The sequence below is a fragment of the Salmo salar genome, chromosome ssa01 (assembly GCF_905237065.1).
Source record: "Salmo salar chromosome ssa01, Ssal_v3.1, whole genome shotgun sequence".
Taxonomy (NCBI): Eukaryota; Metazoa; Chordata; class Actinopteri; order Salmoniformes; family Salmonidae; genus Salmo; species Salmo salar.
Window position 1 is genome coordinate 62,776,412 of NC_059442.1, and position 20,048 is coordinate 62,796,459.

The 20,048-nt window shown below is 43.1% G+C and overlaps 1 protein-coding gene and 1 pseudogene across 1 annotated transcript in view; one reads left to right on the plus strand and one right to left on the minus strand.

Moving 5' to 3' along the window:
* Window positions 1-12,286, plus strand: part of LOC106607144 (galactosylgalactosylxylosylprotein 3-beta-glucuronosyltransferase 2) — a 35,869-nt gene extending 23,583 nt beyond the window's left edge. The window contains exons 3-4 of the mRNA XM_014203776.2: window positions 9,303-9,451; window positions 11,324-12,286. Coding sequence (XP_014059251.1) covers window positions 9,303-9,451; window positions 11,324-11,410 — 236 coding nt within the window. The 3' untranslated portion in view covers window positions 11,411-12,286. The remainder of the gene's footprint in view (window positions 1-9,302; window positions 9,452-11,323) is intronic.
* A 1,011-nt stretch (window positions 12,287-13,297) lies between these two features.
* Window positions 13,298-20,048, minus strand: part of LOC106605638 (stromal membrane-associated protein 1-like) — an 85,898-nt pseudogene continuing 79,147 nt past the window's right edge.

Consider the following 20,048-nt stretch of genomic DNA (forward strand, 5'->3'; position numbering starts at 1 on the left):
CTGGTCAATGCGTTTCATTCCTGGGAATTGGATTCAATTATGTATCGCCCTGTCTGTTATCACCGATGGGTACATTTTTCAGCGCTGTCTGTCCCTTTTTCCAGCTGGGTTACAAGGTGCAGTGTCACCGGTACCTATGACTGGTGGGCATGATAACCTCTATGATAAAAAAAAATGTTTTACATGCATACAGGAGTTATTTCAGCATGTCATGTGGGAATTGATGGTGCCACTCCAGGGGCTCATCCCCTGGCAGTGCAGTTTTTAAAAGGTATGAGCAGTCTTAGGCGGGTTTCTAAACCAATTGCGCCCACTCGGGATTTGGGTGCAGGTAGCCTATGACCGCAGGTAACCTAGGGGTTAGAGCATTGGGCCAATAATCGAAAGGTCGCTGGTACTAATACCCGAGCAGACAAGGTGAAAAATCTGTCAATCTGCCCTTATGGCTGGGGCAGGAGAGGGTCATTAGGCAGCGCGCAGATTGTGAAATACACAGGTACAGCAGGATTTCCTATTGGGTTGGAACTCTGAATGGTTTGCCGGTAGGCCATTTCATATTTTGTCAGCAAAAGTCGGGCCAGGACGTGATTTCATATCCCCATAGCTGTGTTGTACCGATTTGTCAGACTGAAAGGGAATGTACAGTTATGACTATAACTACTGTTCTCTGAAGGAGGGAAACGAGGAACAACAGCTATTCGGACCCGTTCCGCCCAGTTCTGGGCTTGGTGAAGAGCGGTACTGAATTGAAAGAATGAATTTGTGCCTGGTGTTTATCACCTGTGGAAGGCGGGGCTTCCGGTGAGGCCCTGTGTTCATTGGCCTTGTCAGGCATGATTCTAATGTTCTTCAGTAGAGGTTCGTAGCGCACAAACTCCCGATAGCTGTGTTGTACCAAGCTCCCTCTTTCAGGAAACAATTGTTATAGTCATAACTGTACGTTTTCAGTTTGGGATGCATCCCATCTTGGTGGTGTAAACTGCTCCACACTATTAATGGCCTTTTGTGTTTGGGGTGAGGAGTGGGAGACTGTTTTTGTTCCCTCTCTGAAAGGGTCAGTCAGGGGCAAGCTTCTGTAAGCACATTTAAAAGTTAAGTGGGACGCTGTGATGCTGCTCACCACTTCAGCCCCCTCTCTCTCTTTCTCCTGTCTCTCTCTTGCTCTCTGCACAAAACAAACCCATCTAGTGGTCCCTCCGGCATTAATGGTCCCACTAACCACACACACTAACACTCAAGCGTGCACATAAATGGACACAGCCAGACAAGTCATACACACAAAGACACCCACGTGTGCTTGCATACACATGCACAATAACCCCCTTTAATCACTATACATATACATCCAATGTAGAATGGGCAGTGTTGAGCAGTGAATAAATTGCAGCGTTTGCCTTAATAACTTGTATTGTGGTATTGGAGGCTATTGTTAGCAGCTAAGTGAGCCAACTAAGCTGTCCCATCTCTACTCCATCCCATTTAATAGGCCACAATTCGACCAGAGAATGTGGAGATGGTTTAGTATTCTTCTGGTGTAGGCACAAACACACACAATTCTGTACATCTCTACCCTTATTTTACCTGGTAAGTAATAAACATTTCAAAACGAAGATGTCTTGATTGCGTATCAAATAAAATACCATTTTAATTGTCACATACACCGAATACCGTGAAATGCTTACTGACAAGCCCTTAACCAACAATGCAGTTAAGAAAATTACTAAATAAACTGAAGTAAAAAATAAAAGAAGTAACACAATAAAAAAACAATAATGAGGCTATGCAAATAGTCCGGGTGGCCATTTGATTAATTGTTCAGCAGTCTTATGGCTTGTGGGTAGAAGCTGTAAATGAGCCTTTTGGACCTAGACTTTGTACTCCAGTACTGCTTGCCATGCAGTAGCAGAGAGAACAGTCTATGACTTGGGTGACTGGAGTCTTTGACAATTTTTGGGACCTTCCTCTGACACCACCTAGTATATAAGTCCTGGATGTTAGGAAGCTTGGCCCCAGTGACGTACTGGGCCATACGCACTGCCCTCTGTAGTGCCTTCCGGTCGGATGTGGAGCAGTTGTTATACCAGGCAGTGATGCAACCAGTCAGGATGCTCTCAATGGTTCAGCTGTAGAACCTTTTGAGAATCTGGGGACCCATGCCAAATCTTTTCAGTTTCCTGAGGAGGAAAAGGCGTTGTCGTGCCCTCTTCAAAACTTTCTTGGTGTGTTTGGACCATGATAGTTTATTGGTGATGTGGACACCAAGGAACCTGAAACTCTTGACCCGCTCCCATGTGAAAGGGGGCGTGTTTGGCCCTCCTTTTCCTGTATTCAACAATCTCCTTTGTTTTGCTCATGTTGAGGGAGAGGTTGTTGTCCTGGCACCACACTGCCAGGTCTCTGACCTCCCCCCTATAGGCTATCTCATTGTTGTCGGTGATCAGGCCTACCACTGTTGTGTTGTCAGCAAACTTAATGATGGTGTTGGAGTTGTGCTTGGCCACGCAGTCGTGGGTGAATAGGGAGTACAGGAGAGGACTAAGAACGCAACCCTGAGAGGCCCCCATGTTGAGGATCAGCGTGGCAGATGTGTTGTTGCCTACCCTTACCACCTGGGGGTGGCCCATCAGGAAGTCCAGGATCCAGTTGCAGAGGGATGTGTTTAGTCCCAGGGTCCTTAGCTTACTAATGAGCTTTATGGGCACTATGGTGTTGAACACTGAGCTGTAGTCAATGAACAGCATTCTCACATACAGTACCAGTCAAAAGTTTGGACACACCTACTCATTCCAGGGTTTTTCTTTATTTTTATTATTTTCAACATTTTAAACTAATACTGAAGAGATGAAAACTATGAAATAACACATATGGAATCATGTAGTAACCAAAAAAGTGTTAAACAAATCAAAATATATTTTCTATTTGAGATTCTTCAAAGTAGCCACCTTTTGCCTTGATGACAGCTTTGCACAACCTCTTGGCATTCTCTCAACCAGCTACATGAGAAATGCTTTCCAACAGTCTTTCTTGAGCACAGGGACTATGGTGGTCTGGTTGAAATATGTAGGTATTACAGACTCGGTCAGGGAGAGGTTGAAAATGTCAGTGAAGACACTTGGCATGTGGTCAACGCATGCTCTGAGTAGATGTCCTGGTAATCCGTCTGGCCCCAAGGCATTGTGAATTTTGACCTGTTTAAAAGGTCTTGTTCACATCGGCTACGGAGAGTGTGAACACAAAGTCGTCAGGAACAGATCCGGCGTAGTAGGATTCAATCTTAGTCCTGTATTGACGCTTTGCCTGTTTGATGGTTCGTCTCATGGCATAGCGGGATTTATTATTAGCATCTGGATTAGTATCCCGCTCCTTGAAAGCGGCAGCTCCAGCCTTTAGCTCGGTGCAGATGTTGCATGTGATCCATGGCTTCTGGTTGGGATATGTACATACGGTCACCATGGGGATGACGTCGTCGATGCACTTATTGATGAAGCCGGGGACTGAGGTGGTATACTGCTCAATGCCATTGGATGAATCCCAGAACATATTCCTGTCTGTGCTAGCAAAATACGCATCCGCGTCATCTGACCACTTCCATATTGAACATATCATTGGTACTACCTGCTTTAGTTTTTGCTTGTAAGCAGGAATCAGGATGATAGAATTATGGTAAGATTTGCCAAATGGAGGGCGAGGGAGAGCATTGTACGCATCTCTATGTGTGAGCAATACCTCAAGACGAGCAACACCTCAAGACAACCTTAATATTATTTCCCGGAAAACCGGAAAGTTGTATATTATCCGTGTCGTCGTTCAGCCACAACTTGGTAAAACATAAGATATTGCCGTTTTTAATGTCCGTTAGTTGGATAGTCTCAAACGGAGCTCATCCAGTTTATTCTCCAGTTATTGCTCGTTGGCCAATAGAACAGATGGTAGAGGCGGGTTACCCACTTGCCGACTAATTCTCACAAGGCACCCTGATCTGCACCCCCAGTATCTTCTTTTCTTAATGTGAATGACAGTGATTTGTACCTTTTCCGGGAGCAACATTATATCCTTTGCGTCAGACTCGTTAACCTGTTAGGGCTAGGGGGCAGCATTTGCACGTCTGGATAAAAAAAATGTACCCGATTTAATCTGGTTACTAATCCTACCCAGTAACTAGAATATGGATATACTTATTATATATGGATAGAAAACACTCTAAAGTTTCTAAAACTGTTTGAATGGTGTCTGTGAGTATAACAGAACTCATTTGGCAGGCAAAACCCTGAGACATTTTCTGACAGGAAGTGGATACCTGATGTGTTGTATTGACTTTAAACCTATCCCATTGAAAAACACAGGGGTTTAGGAATATTTTGGCACTTCCTATTGCTTCCACTAGATGTCACCAGCCTTTACAAAGTGTTTTGAGTCTTCTGGAGGGAGATCTGACCGAACAAGAGCCATGGAACGATGATGTCCCATTAGACACCTGGCGCGCGAGTTCATGTTGGGTACCCTCGTTCCAATACGTTATAAAAGAGTATGCATTCGTCCACCTTGAATATTATTCATGTTCTGGTTAAAAAGGCCCTAATGATTTATGCTATACAACGTTTGACATGTTTGAACGAACGGAAATATATTTTTTCCCCTCGTTCATGACGAGAAGTCCGGCTGGCTGAGATCATGTGCTAAGAAGACGGAGATTTTTGGACATAAATGATGAGCTTTTTTGAACAAAACTACATTCGTTATGGACCTGTGATACCTGGAAGTGACATCTGATGAAGAGAATCAAAGGTAATGGATTATTTACATAGTATTTTCGATTTTAGATCTCCCCAACATGACGTCTAGTCTGTATCGCAAAGCGTATTTTTCTGGGCGCAGTGCTCAGATTATTGCAAAGTGTGATTTCCCAGTAAGGTTATTTTTAAATCTGGCAAGTTGATTGCGTTCAAGAGATGTAAATCTATAATTCTTTAAATGACAATATAATATTTTACCAATGTTTTCTAATTTTAATTATTTAATTTGTGACGCTGACTTGACTGCCGGTTATTGGAGGGAAACGATTTCCTCAACATCAATGCCATAGTAAAACGCTGTTTTTGGATATAAATATGAACTTGATAGAACTAAAAATGCATGCATTGTCTAACATAATGTCCTAGGAGTGTCATCTGATGGAGATTGTAAAAGGTTAGTGCATCATTTTAGCTGGTTTTATGGTTTTGGTGACCCTGTCTTTGACTTGACAAAACATTACACACAACTCTTGTAAATGTACTGTCCTAACATACTCTAAATTTATGCTTTCGCCGTAAAACCTTTTTGAAATCGTAAAACGTGGTTAGATTAAGGAGATGTTTATCTTTCAAATGGTGTAAAATAGTTGTATTTTTGAAAAATTTGAATTTTGACATTTATTTGGATTCAAATTTGCCGCTCTTGAAATGCACCTGCTGTTGATGGAGTGCACCACGGGTGGCACGCTAGCGTCCCACCTAGCCCATAGAGGTTAAAGAAAGAATCTTTGTCCAGTTCGAGGTGAGTAGTCGCTGTTCTGATATGCAGAAGCTCTTTTCGGTCATAAGAGACGGTAGCATGAACATTATGTACAAAATAAGTTATAAACAATGCGTAAAAAACACACAAAATAGCACAATTGGTTAGGAGCCTGTAAAACGGCAGCCATCCCCTCCGGTGACATTTTCCAATAGTATGTCTTCACACTGCAGAGTTCATTTGGCAGCATTAGAGCTGTGAATCATTTTGAATAAGATTCTACCAACATTGCACAACTCTTAGGGTAACATACTCTATATCCATTGTTTTTGTAGAAATCGCTCAAGCTCATCCATTCTGTTGGTAACAAGGACGTTAAGTACTACTGCAAGACAAAACAGCAAACATTTTAATCTACAGGATCAGGTCAAATCCAATACAACATAGCTCAGAGTGAAACCCTGTGTATTTTCAAGTATTGTGGTGGCAGCATCATGTTATGTGCAAAAGGTGTGTAGACTTTCACTACTTTACATATGATGCACAGAAACAGAAACATAGAGAAAAGGACACAAGGAAATGAAGCCAGGAAAGGAAGCTGGATGAAACTATTGAGACAGAAACTGCATTGATAACAGGCAGGCATTGCTAACAGATGCACAAATCTTCATACCATTTTAGCTGCAGGTTAAGAGATTAAGAGTCTATTTTATAATGGCTTTCATACCCATCTATCACACCTGTTACAGCTTCTGGGCTTTCACTGTGGTATCACTTATTGTTCAGTAATATGCCTGATAGAACAAGGAGGCAAGGACACATAATACGCTATTCCATGCAGCCATTAGCACACCCCATTCCCAACGTGAGTAAAACATTTAAACGTGTTAACCCTCGCAAAGCTTCCAGCCCAGACGGAATCCCTAGCCGCGTCCTCAGAGCTTGCGCAGACCAGCTGGCTGGTGTGTTTACGGACATATTCAATCAATCCCTATCCCAGTCTGCTGTTCCCACATGCTTCAAGAGGCCCAGCATTGTTCCTGTTCCCAAGAAAGCTAAGGTAACTGAGCTAAACGACTATCGCCCCGTAGCACTCACTTCTGTCGTCATGAAGTGCTTTGAGAGACTAGTCAAGGATCATATCACCTCCACCCTACCTGATACCCTAGACCCACTCCAATTTGCTTGCCGCCCCAATAGGTCCATAGACGACGCAATCGCAATCACACTGCACACTGCCCTAACCCATCTGGACAGGAGGAATAACTATGTAAGAATGCTGTTCATCGACTACAGCTCAGCATTTAACACCATAGTACCCTCCAAACTCGTCATTAAGCTCGAGACCCTGGGTCTCAACCCTGCCCTGTGCAACTGGGTCCTGGACTTTCTGACGGGCCGCCCCTTGGTGGTGAGGGTAGGAAACAACATCTCCACCCCGCTGATCCTCAACACTGGGGCCCCAAAAGTGTGCGTTCTCAGCCCTCTCCTCTACTCCCTGTTCACCCATGACTGAGTGGCCATGCACGCCTCCAACACAATCATCAAGTTTGCAGATGACACTACAGTGGTAGGCTTGATTACCAACAATGACGAGACGGCCTACAGGGAGGAGGTGAGGGCCCTCGGAGTGTGGTGTCAGGAAAATAACCTCACACTCAACATCAACAAAAAAAGGAGATGTTCGTGAACTTCAGGAAACACAGAGGGAGGACGCACCTATCCATATCGACGGGACAGTAGTGGAGAAGGTGGAAAGTTTTAAGTTCCTCGGCGTACACATCACGGACAAACTGAAATGGTCCACCCACACAGACAGCGTGGTGAAGAAGGCGCAACAGCGCATCTTCAACCTCAGGAGGCTGAAGAAATTTGGCTTGTCACCAAAAACACTCACAAACTTTTACAGATGCACCATCGAGAGCATCCTGTCGGGCTGTATGACAGCCTGGTACGGCAACTGCTCCGCCCACAACCCAAGGCTCTACAGAGGGTAGTGAGGTCTGCACAACGCATCACCGGGGGCAAACTACCTTCCCTCCAGGACACCTACACCACCCGATATCACAGAAAGGCCAAAAAGATCATCAAGGACAACAACCACCCGAGCCACTGCCTGTTCACCCTGCTATCATCCAGAAGGTGAGGTCAGTACAGGTGCATCAAAGCTGGGACCGAGAGACTGAAAAACAGCTTCTATCTCAAGGCCATCAGACTGTTAAACAGCCATCACTAACATTGAGTGGCTGCTGCCAACATACTGACTCAAATCTCTAGCCACTTTACTAATTAAAAATTGGATGTAATAAACGTATCACTAGTCACTTTAAACAATGCCACTTTATTTAATGTTTACATAACCTACATTACTCATCTCATATGTATATACTGTACTCTATACCATCTACTGCATCTTGACTATGCCGTTCGGCCATCGCTCATCCATATATTTATATGTACATATTCTTATTCATTCCTTTACACTTGTGTGTGTATAAGGTAGTTGTTGTGAACTTCTTAGATTACTTGTTAGATATTACTGCATGGTCGGAACTAGAAGCACAAGCGTTTCGCTACACTCGCATTAACATCTGCTAACCATGTGTATGTGACAAATAAAATTTGATTTGATTTAGAACTGACCCAATAGGCAGATCTCACTGGACTAACTCATACACTGTGGATCTGTGTGTTAAACTGGTGACTTCAAAATACAGGAAATACACAACACACTCTCGCACATACACATAAACGTGCATGCACACTCACGCATAAACTCTCACACAAACAATCTCACAATGTCTCAGTGGAGAAGTAGCATACCCATGTGAGTAGTTTTTTGGCCTAGAAAACAGTGTGCTCACTGGAAACGAGGAGGCAAGGACACATAATACGCTATTCCATGCAGCCATCAGCACACCCCATTCTCAGTAGGATGGCATATTCATTGAGTGTACAAATCATTAGGAACACTTGCTGGAACCCCATGACAGACTGGCCAGGTGAATCCAGTTCAAAGCTATGATCTCTTATTGATGTCACTTGTTAAATCCACTTCGATCAGTATAGATGAACGGGAGGAGACAGGTTAAAGAAGAATGTTAAAGCCTTGAGACATGGATTGTGTATGTGTGCCATTCAGAGTGTGAAGGTCATGACGAAAGATTTAACTGCCTTTGAATTGGGTATGGTATTAGGTGCCAGGTGCACCGGTTCGAGTGTGTCAAGAACTGCAACGCTACTGGACTTTTCAGTTTCCTGTGCGTATCAAGAATGGTCCACCACCCAAAGGACATCCAGCCAACTTGACACAACTGTGGGAAGCATCACTGTGGAATGCTTTTGACACCTTGTAGTCCATGCTATGACGAATTGAGGCTGTTTTCAGGGCAAAAGGCAGTGCAACTCAATATTAGGAAGGTGTTTGTAATGGTTTTCACACTCAGTGTATACTGTAACTGAGATAAGGAGGGTAATATGAGATACTGTAGCGGGCTCTTCCTGTGTCAAAGCTTGGCATTCTCAATGCATAGTCATGAACAACAAACACACGTGCACACACACTCAAATGTCTTACCTGATCTCTAGTATGCAGTTCACCATAGTGGGATAGGGACCCAGTTCCAATAGTTCAAGGTTATCAATGATCTGTATATAATTACGTCAAGGAGTGATGCAAGAAATGAATTGATCCTGTTGCCCCTCTCAATTGCTCTCTCCGAACAGTATAGCACATCCAACTGAATTTTTGTGTAATCCTCTGACCATGATCATAGAAGGCCTTAAACCCTCCTCTTCCTCTTCTCCAGGTTTTGCAGTAAACCTCCAGGTGGTTCTGGGGAGCCCGCGGGCGCTGTTTAAGCGCAGGGGTTCCCAGCCCGGCATGCAGGAGTCTGACTTCCTGAAGCAGATCACAAAGGTGGGAGACCTGGAGCCGAAAGCCAACAACTGCACAAGGGTGAGTAGTCTAGCCTATCACTGTTACCGTGGCAACAGTGTTATTAGGTCAACAACAAAAAAGTTGTCCTGACAGCAACACTGTTTCCATTGGTTAAACTTTCTGGGATGAAACGCAATCTCCTAATATAGCCTCTTGTCTGACTGTGTCATCTCATCAGTTAGGCTAACCCTCTCCCTCCTCTCCTGTGCAGCATAAGACACTAGTAGAGTCATCATCATTATCAGCCCATTAAGTTAATGGGGCCGCTGTAGGCTGATATTAATATACACCATTAGCAGGATGTGACATCATCACTTATCACCCACGGTTACATTGCCAGCAGGACGTGACATCATCCCTAATAACAACCCAGCCAGGCTCCATGTACAGTAGGTTTCCCTTAGTTACAGATCTGGGATAAGCTTACATTCTTCACATGCTAACCTTAAGCATCAGAGAGGAAATATACTGAACAAAAAAACCAACAACATATAAAGTTTTGGTTTCATGAGCTGAAATAAAAGATCCCAGAAGTGTTCCATATGTACAAAAAGCTTATTTCTCTCAAATATTGGGTACAAATTTGTTTACATCCCTGTTATTGAGCATTTGTACTTTGTCCAGATAATCCATCCACCTGACAGGTGTTGCATATCAAGAAGCTGATTAAACAGCATGATCATTACACTGGTGCACCTTGTGCTGGGGAAAATGAAAGGCCACTTTAAAATGTGCAATTTTTTCACACAACACAATGCCATCACAATGCCTCAAGTTTTGAGGGAGCGTGTAATTGGCATGCTGACTACAGGAATGTCTACCAGAGCTGTTACCAGATAATTGTATGTTCATTTCTCTACCATAAGCTGCCTCTCCAACGTTGTTTTAGAGAATTTGGCAGTACATCCAACCGGCCTCACAAGCGCAGACCAGGTGTAACCACTCCAGCACAGGACCTCCACATCCGGCTTCTTCACATGCGGGATCGTCTGAGACCAGCCACCCCGACAGCTGATGAAACTGTGGGTTTGCACAACTGAATAATTTCTGCACAAACTGTCATGGAAGCTCATCTGTGTGCTCGTCGTCCTCACCAGGGTCTTGACCTGACTGCAGTTCGGCATTGGAACAGAGATCAGTTGCCAGATGCTCACCTTCGATGGCCATAGAAATGCTGGAGAAGGGTGCTCTTCACGGCTAAATCCCGGTTTCAACTGTACCGGGCAGGTTGCAGACAGCGTGATTGAGGAGACTTATCACTAGACACACTGGCACAGGGCAGTCTGTCCACACTTTGGGTGTGAACAGACTGGACTGCACGCAGGCACCCCCCCCACCCCACCCCCCAATTCTTCCCAACCTCTCCCAGAACATCTTATAACACATGGATTCTAACTAGATTCTGATCTTCCCTACAGACAGGACTAGAATATTGGTTGGGGTTCGGGAGAACAATGGAATGCACACAAACTGCGCAGAAATGTTGACACACACATGCTGCTCCCCACCCTCTGCACCGCTTCGCTGGCTGCAGCATTGGTCTCATTGGATATGCACAGCGGGAAAATTAGCAGCCACGTGCAGGAAATTACATGTGGAGACGGGAACGGATAGCACCACACACCAAACAATCAATCACTGCATGTGTGTGTGAACACAGAAATGACCACCATCGACTGGGTTGGAAATAGAAGTGAGCCACTTCCACATGTACTATAGTCAAAGGTAGAACTATCAGTCTGTTCAGTCTGAAACACTCCCTCAGCATTTGAACAGGCACCATTCCTTTTCACAGGGTTGTCTCTGCTATAGTGGAACCCTTGCTTTCGCATACCCAATTATATCAGTTCACTGGTGTGCACTCTAATCCTCTCTCCCCCTCTGTCTCAGGTGTTGGTGTGGCACACTCGTACAGAGAAGGTGAATCTGGGCAACGAGCCCAAACATCGACAGGACAGTATGGTCATCGAGGTCTAAGGGGCGGGATAACCAGGGAGGAATAAACAAGCCCATTGGTCGGACAGACTGCCAGTAATTTATGGAACTACACTACAGATAGCACCTTGCTTGACCATAACCTTGACTACACTACGATGGACACTTTAGACCAATTGCATGGATGGGAACTGCTGCCTGAATGTTGTGATTGGCTCAATGAGGTCCCCGATTCATTTGTAACTCAAAGTGGACCAAAATGCACTGAGGTGACCTGTGCATTCCCAGTGGACTCTGCTCTTGTACTGCAATATGTGGACCAGTCCCTTATGAGGGGACTTCCTCTGAAGTATGTGGGGTAAACCTGTCTGTCTGTGTGTGTGTCTGTCTGTGTGTGCCTGATCATTGAGTATGTAAGTTCAGTTTGTATGAAACGGAACAAGATTTGTGTTCAGTATGTGTGTTTATCTGTAAAAGGAAGTGCGAAGTAGATCACTTGCTGGGTGCCGATGAACGGTGGACATTCAACATGTTGAATAGTTGGGAAAGGACCAGAAAATGCAATCGGATGTTCTATGGTCAGAGGTGACAGGATAGCCACCAGTTGTGTACTGCCGACATTAATTTTGGTCTTCTTGGCTTCAAGTGTCTGTGGATCTGACACACTGGACTACAAAGAACAAACTCCAGGAGTACAACTTTGATTCCAAATGAACCCTCTTGTAAAAGAAGGAAAAAAGAAAAGAAAATAACCAAAAGATAAACTACAACTTTACAATAAAAGAGTCATTGGACAAAAATGGTCACACAGTTCATGGCTATTCACTGTTTAATGCACGGAAACTTTTTTTTCTCTGTACTAGGCACCAGAAAATGTAAACACCATTAGAAATAAACCTGGAGTACGCGCTGTGTGTATGTGTGTGTTCTCATGAGTGTATATATGTGTGTTTGTGTGTTCTCTCGTTATTGCTTGGCAGAGGGATAGAATCTCCACCTTAGAACTACACTACACAATATCTCTGTGTGTGTATGTCTGTGATTGGGTGTGTTTGTTCTGTTGTATGTTTGTCCCATATTCCCCCATGTCCTATAGTATTTCTTTACTTGGATTTCCTATTTCCCCACTATAGAATCTATTGAATGACACAAAGCAGGATTAGACAGAGATTATGACATAATAGAGACCAGGAAGTACACATGATTTTGAGACAACTGTTCCAATCCCTGACAGCTCCATTCGGTTCCCAATGTCAACACAGTTCCTGAATCATCTGGAGCTTTATGTCGTCACTGTTATCATATCTTTCTTCATATCAGTCTGGTCTCCTTCCCCACCCATCCCTTGTTAGCTCCTTGCCCCACTGACTGTCTTCCAGGTTTGTTTGCCTCAATCTAATGTCTGATTCATACTATATGGCCGAGCCGAACCATACTGCGCCGGCTCAGATATTGTCTTTTCACATTGTCATGTCCAGCACGGTTCTAGCAACTAATGTGAACACGTAACCAGGCTTGGCTCTATATAGTGTGAATCATACATAACTGTGGGTCTTGTTGTACTGCACACAACCAAACACCACAGTAAGATAGGGGACAGTAGAACACAACATGACGGGGAGGGATAGGTGGGAGGCCTCTATCTCAGACACACATACAGTAATACAGTACTGGATCATACAATGTTTTGCTACAGGGGCTCTGATTGCCCAGAGGGGAGGAAGGGGGAGGGTACAGTACAATATACACACATGAGATTGATTGGGTCACCAACATGATAGCCTTATCTTCCATTTCAATATCTATTTAATCTCTATCGGTTTTGGTAATGATACCTTATTATTATTAGACGCTTGTTTCTCTTTCGCCAATATGTTTTTGTTTTTTTACCAAATGAAAAAAAGGTAAAAAGAAGATGAAAGTGAAAGTCACATGTAGAGATGCCAGTCTGTTTTCACTCGAGACTCCGCCCCCTTTCCCTTTGACTCTCCTCAACACACAGAGAGAGGTAGAGAGAGGTAGAGGGAAGGTCTCTAAAGGAATGATAAAAGGGAAGGAGGGAGGACAGTGGAGCAGTCCATAGATTACCATCTGTGTGTTTCCTGTTTTGGGGTTGGTGGGAGAAGGTAAAGGAGGGGATTTGGGGGGTACATGGAAGCTCTGCCTCCCGTTCACATTTTTCCCCTGTCCCCTCCCTCACTTCCACAGCTGGGTGCTGAGGGTCTGGCCCGAGGGGGGTCCCACCCACCCCCCTACAGGAGCACCTGGTTGGACAAAGCTGGGTGGCGCTGACACACTACCACTCATGGCGATGCCCGACATCTGCTGGGTCATCTGAGAGAGAGAGAGAGAGAGAGAGAGAGGGGGCAGGGCAGAGAAAACAGAAAGGTTAGAGGGTTGTACAAACCCAGTTAAAGAACTCTAGAATAACATGAACAACCTGCTTAACACAGCAGACATTATTCCCTTACTGCATATATAAGGACCAGAGAGTAGACCCTCCTTCTCTCTTTTCTCCTTCTCAGTCCATTTCCTTTATTTCACTCCCATCAATTCTCCCTTCCCTATGTCTCCTCTGCTCTCCTCCCCCCTCTCCTCTCTTGCCTCCTGTCCAGTTCCAAACCATTATAAATGCACCTTCATGCCAGGGGTTTCCATTAGCCGCTTTGGTCCGCATTTCTTTTGGTGGGAAAAGCCGATATAAAAAAATCCCATTGCGAAATAATGCTTTCTAGCTTATTCATTGATGGAAATACCAGTTGATGGAAATACATTTGACTGGTCATGCTTATCGGTCTAGAGGTTAATCAGCATAATTTGGTGGAATTCCATTGGCGCGTGTGTACAGTATATTTGTTGTATATCTTATTTATCACATGCACACAGCATACAGATACAGAACCTTTGAGTGGAACATCTTTCAGATAAACGCAAAAGCTGCTGCTGCATCTTGTGGTGCTTTCAAGACAACTGGAAACTCTGAAAAATGCGAGTTAAAATCATGACGTCAGTGATCTTCAGTGATCTTCAAGTCGGAGCTCTAGAAAGAGGCCCGAGTTCAAATTCCGAGTTGGTGATTGTTCAAAGTGATTTTTCCCTGTCTGAGATTTTTTCTTCTTCTCCCAATTCCCAGTTGTTTTGAACGTGGCATCAAACGCGAACAGAAGGCAGGCATCATCAGCACATCACACACCCCTTTGCAATGTGCTAGAGGCAGTATGCCTTTTTCTAAACATATACTTACTAATTGTTTGAAATCGGAACGTTTTAATACATATTATGAGTCATATCTTACCTTGCTTCAAAGTAGCCTATTAGATCTACATTTCTAACAGATATTTTCATATACAGTCCCAGTCAAAAGTTTGGACACATCTACTCATTCAAGGGTTTTTAATTATTTTTGCTATTTTCTACATTGTAGAATAATAATGAAGACATCAAAACTATGAATTAACAAATATGGAATCATGTAGAAACCAAGAAACCAACAAATCAAAATATATTTTAGATTTTTCAAAGTAGCCCCCTTTGCTTTGATGACAGTTTTGCACACGCCTGGCATTCTCTCATCCAGCTTCACCTGGAATGTTTTTCCAACAGTCTTGAAGGAGTTCCCACATGAGCACCTGTTGGGTGCTTTTCCTTCACTCTGCGGTCCAACTCATCCCAAACCATCTCAATTAGGGTGAGGTCGGGTGATTGTGGATGCCAGGTCATCTGAAGCAGACCTCCATCAATCTCCTTGGTCAAATAACCTGGTGGTGTGTTTTGGGTCATTGAAAAACAAATGATAGTCCCACTAAGCACAAACCAGATGGGATGGCGTATCGCTGCAGAATGCTGTGGTAGCCATGCTGGTTAAGTGTGCCTTGAATTCTAAATAAATCACAGACAGTGCCACCAGCAAAGCACCCCCACACCATCACACCTCCTCCTCCACGGTGGGAACCACAAATGCCGAGATCATCCATTCACCTACTCTGCGTGTCACAAAAACACGGCGCTTGGAACCAAAAATAAAACATTTGAACTCAACAGACCAAAGGACAGATTTCCACCAGTCTAATGTCCATTGTTCGTGTTTCTTGGCCCAAGCAAGTCTCTTCTTCTTATTGGTGCCATTTGGTAGTGGTTTCTTTGCAGCAATTCCACCATGAAGGCCAAATTTATGCAGTCTCCTCTGAACAGTTGATGTTGAGATGTGTCTGTTACATGAGCTCTGCGAAGCATTTATTAGGGCTGCAATCTGAGGTGCAGTTAACTTTAATGAACTTATCCTCTGCAAAAGAGGTATCTCTGGGTCTGCCTTTCCTGTGGCGGTCTTCATGAGAGCCAGTTTCATCACAACGCTTGATGGTTTTTGCGACTGCACTGGAAGAAACTTTCAAAGTTCTTGAAATTTTCCGGATTGACTGACCTTCATGTCTTAAAGTAATGATGGACTATCATTTCTCTTTGCTTATTTGAGCTGTTATTGCCAAGATATGGACATGGGTCTTTTACCAAATAGGCCTATCTTCTGTATACCACCCCTACCTTGTCAAGACACAGCTGATTGGCTCAAATGCATTATGAAGGAAAGACATTCCACAAATTAACTTTTAACCTGTTTGGGATAGGGGGCAGTATTTTCACGGCCGGATAAAAAACGTACCCGATTTAATCTGGTTCTTACTCCTGCCCAGAAACTAGAATATGCATATAATTTGTAGATTTGGGTAGAAAACACTCTAAAGTTTCTAAAACTGTTTGAATGGTGTCTGTGAGTATAACAGAACTCATATGGCAGGCCAAAACCTGAGAAGATTCCATACAGGAAGTGCCCTGTCTGACAATTTGTTGTCCTTCTAGGGCATCTCTATCAAAAATACAGCATCTCTGCTGTAACGTGACATTTTCTAAGGCTTCCATTGGCTCTCAGAAGGCGCCAGAAAGCGGAATGACGTCTCTGCAGTCTCTGGGCGAAAAAAAGCAGGGGTTTTTGTGAGTGGTCAGGCAGGGAACAATGACAGTGGAGTGCACGAGACGACTCGATTATTGCTATTTTACGAGAAAAATAGCATACAAATTGATTTTAACCTCTTACATCTAGACGTTCCGCTAGCGGAACACCTGCTCCAATATCCAATGATAGGCGTGGCGCGAATTACAAATTCCTCAAAAATACAAAAACTTCAATTTTTCAAACATATGACTATTTCACAGCATTTTAAAGACAAGACTCTCCTTTATCTAACCACACTGTCCGATTTCAAAAAGGCTTTACAGCGAAAGCAAAACATTAGATTATGTCAGCAGAGTACCAAGCCAGAAATAATCAGACACCCATTTTTCAAGCTAGCATATAATGTCACAAAAAACAAAACCACAGCAAAATGCAGCACTAATCTTTGATGATCTTCATCAGATGACAACCCTAGGACATTATGTTATACAATGCATGCATGTTTTGTTCAATGAAGTTCATATTTATATCAAAAACCAGCTTTTTACATTAGCATGTGACGTTCAGAACTAGCATACCCCCCGCAAACATCCGGTGAATTTACTAAATTACTCACGATAAACGTTCACAAAAAACATAATTATTTTAAGAATTATAGATACAGAACTCCTTTTGCACTCGATATGTCCGATTTTAAAATAGCTTTTCGGTGAAAGCACATTTTTCAATATTCTCAGTAGATAGCCCAGCCATCACGGCTAGCCATTTAGACACCAATCAAACTCCGATTTACTATTACAAAAGTTTCATTACCTTTGTTGTCTTCGTCAGAATGCACTCCCAGGACTGCTACTTCAATAACAAATGTTGGTTTGGTCCAAAATAATCCATCGTTATATCCGAATAGCGGCGTTTTGTTCGTACGTTCCAGACACTATCCGAAATGGTAAAGAAGGGTCGCGCATGGCGCAATTCGTGACAAAAAAAATCTAAATATTCCATTACCGTACTTCGAAGCATGTCAACCGCTGTTAAAAATCAATTTTTATGCCATTTTTCTCGTAGAAAAGCGATAATATTCCGACCGGGAATCTCCTTTTCGGCAAACAGAGGAAAAAATCACAAAGACGGGGGCAGCCAGGTCACGCGCCTAAGCCCACAGTCCCTTGATCGGCCACTTGAGAAAGGCGATAATGTGTTTCAGCCTGGGGCTGGGATGACGACATTCAGGTTTTTCCCGGGCTCTGAGCGCCTATGGACGACGTAGGAAATGTCACGTTAGAGCAGAGATCCTTAGTAAAAGATAGAGATGGCAAAGAAGTTCCAGAAATGGTCAGACAGGCCACTTCCTGTAAAGGAATCTCTCAGGTTTTGACCTGCCATTTGAGTTCTGTTATACTCACAGACACCATTCAAACAGTTTTAGAAACTTTAGGGTGGTTTCTATCCATATATAATAAGTATATGTATATTCTAGTTACTGGGTAGGATTAGTAACCAGATTAAATCGGGTACGTTTTTTATCCAGCCGTGAAAATACTGTCCCCTAGCCATAAGAGGTTAAACAGCGTTTGACATGCTTCGAAGTACGGTAATGGAATATTTTGAAATTTTTTGTCACGAAATGCGCCCGCGCGTCACCCTTTGGATACTGACATGAACGCACGAACAAAACAGAGCTATTTGGATATAACTATGGATTATTTCGAACCAAAACAACATTTGTTGTTGAAGTAGAAGTCCTGGGAGTGCATTCTGACGAAGAACAGCAAAGGTAATCAAATTTTTCTTATAGTAAATTTGAGTTTGGTGAGCACCAAACTTGGTGGGTGTCAAATTAGCTAGCCTGTGATGGCCGAGCTATCTACTCAGAATATTGCAAAATGTGCTTTCGCCGAAAAGCTATTTTAAAATCTGACACTGCGATTGCATAAAGGAGTTCTGTATCTATAATTCTTTAAATAATTGTTTTGTTTTTTGTAAACGTTTATCGTGAGTAATTTAGTAAATTCACCGGAAGTTTGCGGTGGGTATGCTAGTTCTGAATATCACATGCTAATGTAAAAAGCTGTTTTTTGATATAAATATGAACTTCATTGAACAAAACATACATGCATTGTATAACATAATGTCCTAGGAGTGTCATCTGATGAAGATCATCAAAGGTTAGTGCTGCATTTAGCTGTGGTTTTGTTTTTTGTGACATATATGCTTGCTTTGAAAATGGCTGTGTGATTTATTTTTGGCAGGGTACTCTCCTGACATAATCTAAATTTTTGCTTTCGCCGTAAAGCCTTTTTGAAATCGGACAATGTGGTTAGATTAAGGAGATGTCTTGTCTTTAAAATGGTGTAAAATAGTCGTATGTTTGAGAAATTGAAGTTTTAGCATTTTTATTTGGATTAATTTCGCGCTCACGCTGTTGACCATGGATATTGGTGAGGCGTTCCGCTAGCGGAACGTCTGTCCCTAACAGGTTTAACAAGGCACACCTGTTAATTGAAATGCATTCCAGGTGACTACCTCATGAAGCTGGTTGAGAGAATGCCAAGAGTGTGCAAAGCTGGCATCAAGGCAAAGGGTGGCTACTTTCAAGAATCTCAAATATAAAATATGTTTTGATTTGTTTAACACTTTTTTGGTTACTACATGATTCCATATGTGTTCTTCCATAGTTTTGATGTCTTCACTATTATTCTACAATGTAGAACATAATAAAAATATAGAAAAACCCTGGAATGAGTAGGTGTGTCCAAACTTTTGACTGGTACTGTATGTCACATGAAACCGCTCGCATGTGCAGTGCCCTTTTGACAATGGTGTTTTCCCGCTAATTGCATTATGGAACGAACATTGGAACAAACGCGTAGCCTACTGCATTGTGCACATTGCTGCTCTTATACTGTGAAGAAATAGTTTATCAACATTTTAAGCTAAACATTCTGATCTTTTGCATCAGACTCATATCTTTTTAACGTTTTTATTTTCTGTAGCCTAGGCCTACTGGTTGTATGAATTTGGGCTCTATTGTCCCACAACTGTCCCAGAGTCTGCTTGGAATAAGCCATTTCTTTCTCGACCAGCTGATGAATAGAACAGGTAGCCTAAACTTTTCTACTATAGTAGATTGAGATAGGCAAGTGATTTTGCTGTTCGTTACTCGTCTTGTTGGCTGAGGAAAAGTTAATGAGGATAGTTCATGTTCAAAGTGCACATCAGAATTCAATAAGAAGGACCACACATAGTGGCATCCTCCACTTGCATGTCCTGTTCATATGAGTTACCATATTCTAAATGTGATGTCTGTCATTCTGTGCACTGTGGGGGGACACCCTAATTAGGTAACTCCCCAATGCATATGAGTCTGGTAAATAAAAACGATGCCTTTCCAATGTCTGGTGCCACATCTTCCTAACGAAACCCTGCTTCATGCCCCTGCAGCAGCAGAACTATCAGGCTTGTGTGAGACGCGTGTGTTTGTGTGTGTAACACAGACGAGCCTTATGACTCCAGAGCACTTCGGAGTGTCGCCCCCCCCCCCATCCTTCCCAAAGGTTAAAGTCCAACAGCTTGCCCTGAACCCATTACAGTACACACACGACCAATCATATCACGTACTTGACAAAGGCAGAGTGTCTGTGTGTGTGTCGGTGTTTGGTGTGTGTGTATATATGTGTGTGTGTGCGTTGTCAGTGGGAGCACAGTGATTTATTATCTCTCATTAACCTCCTG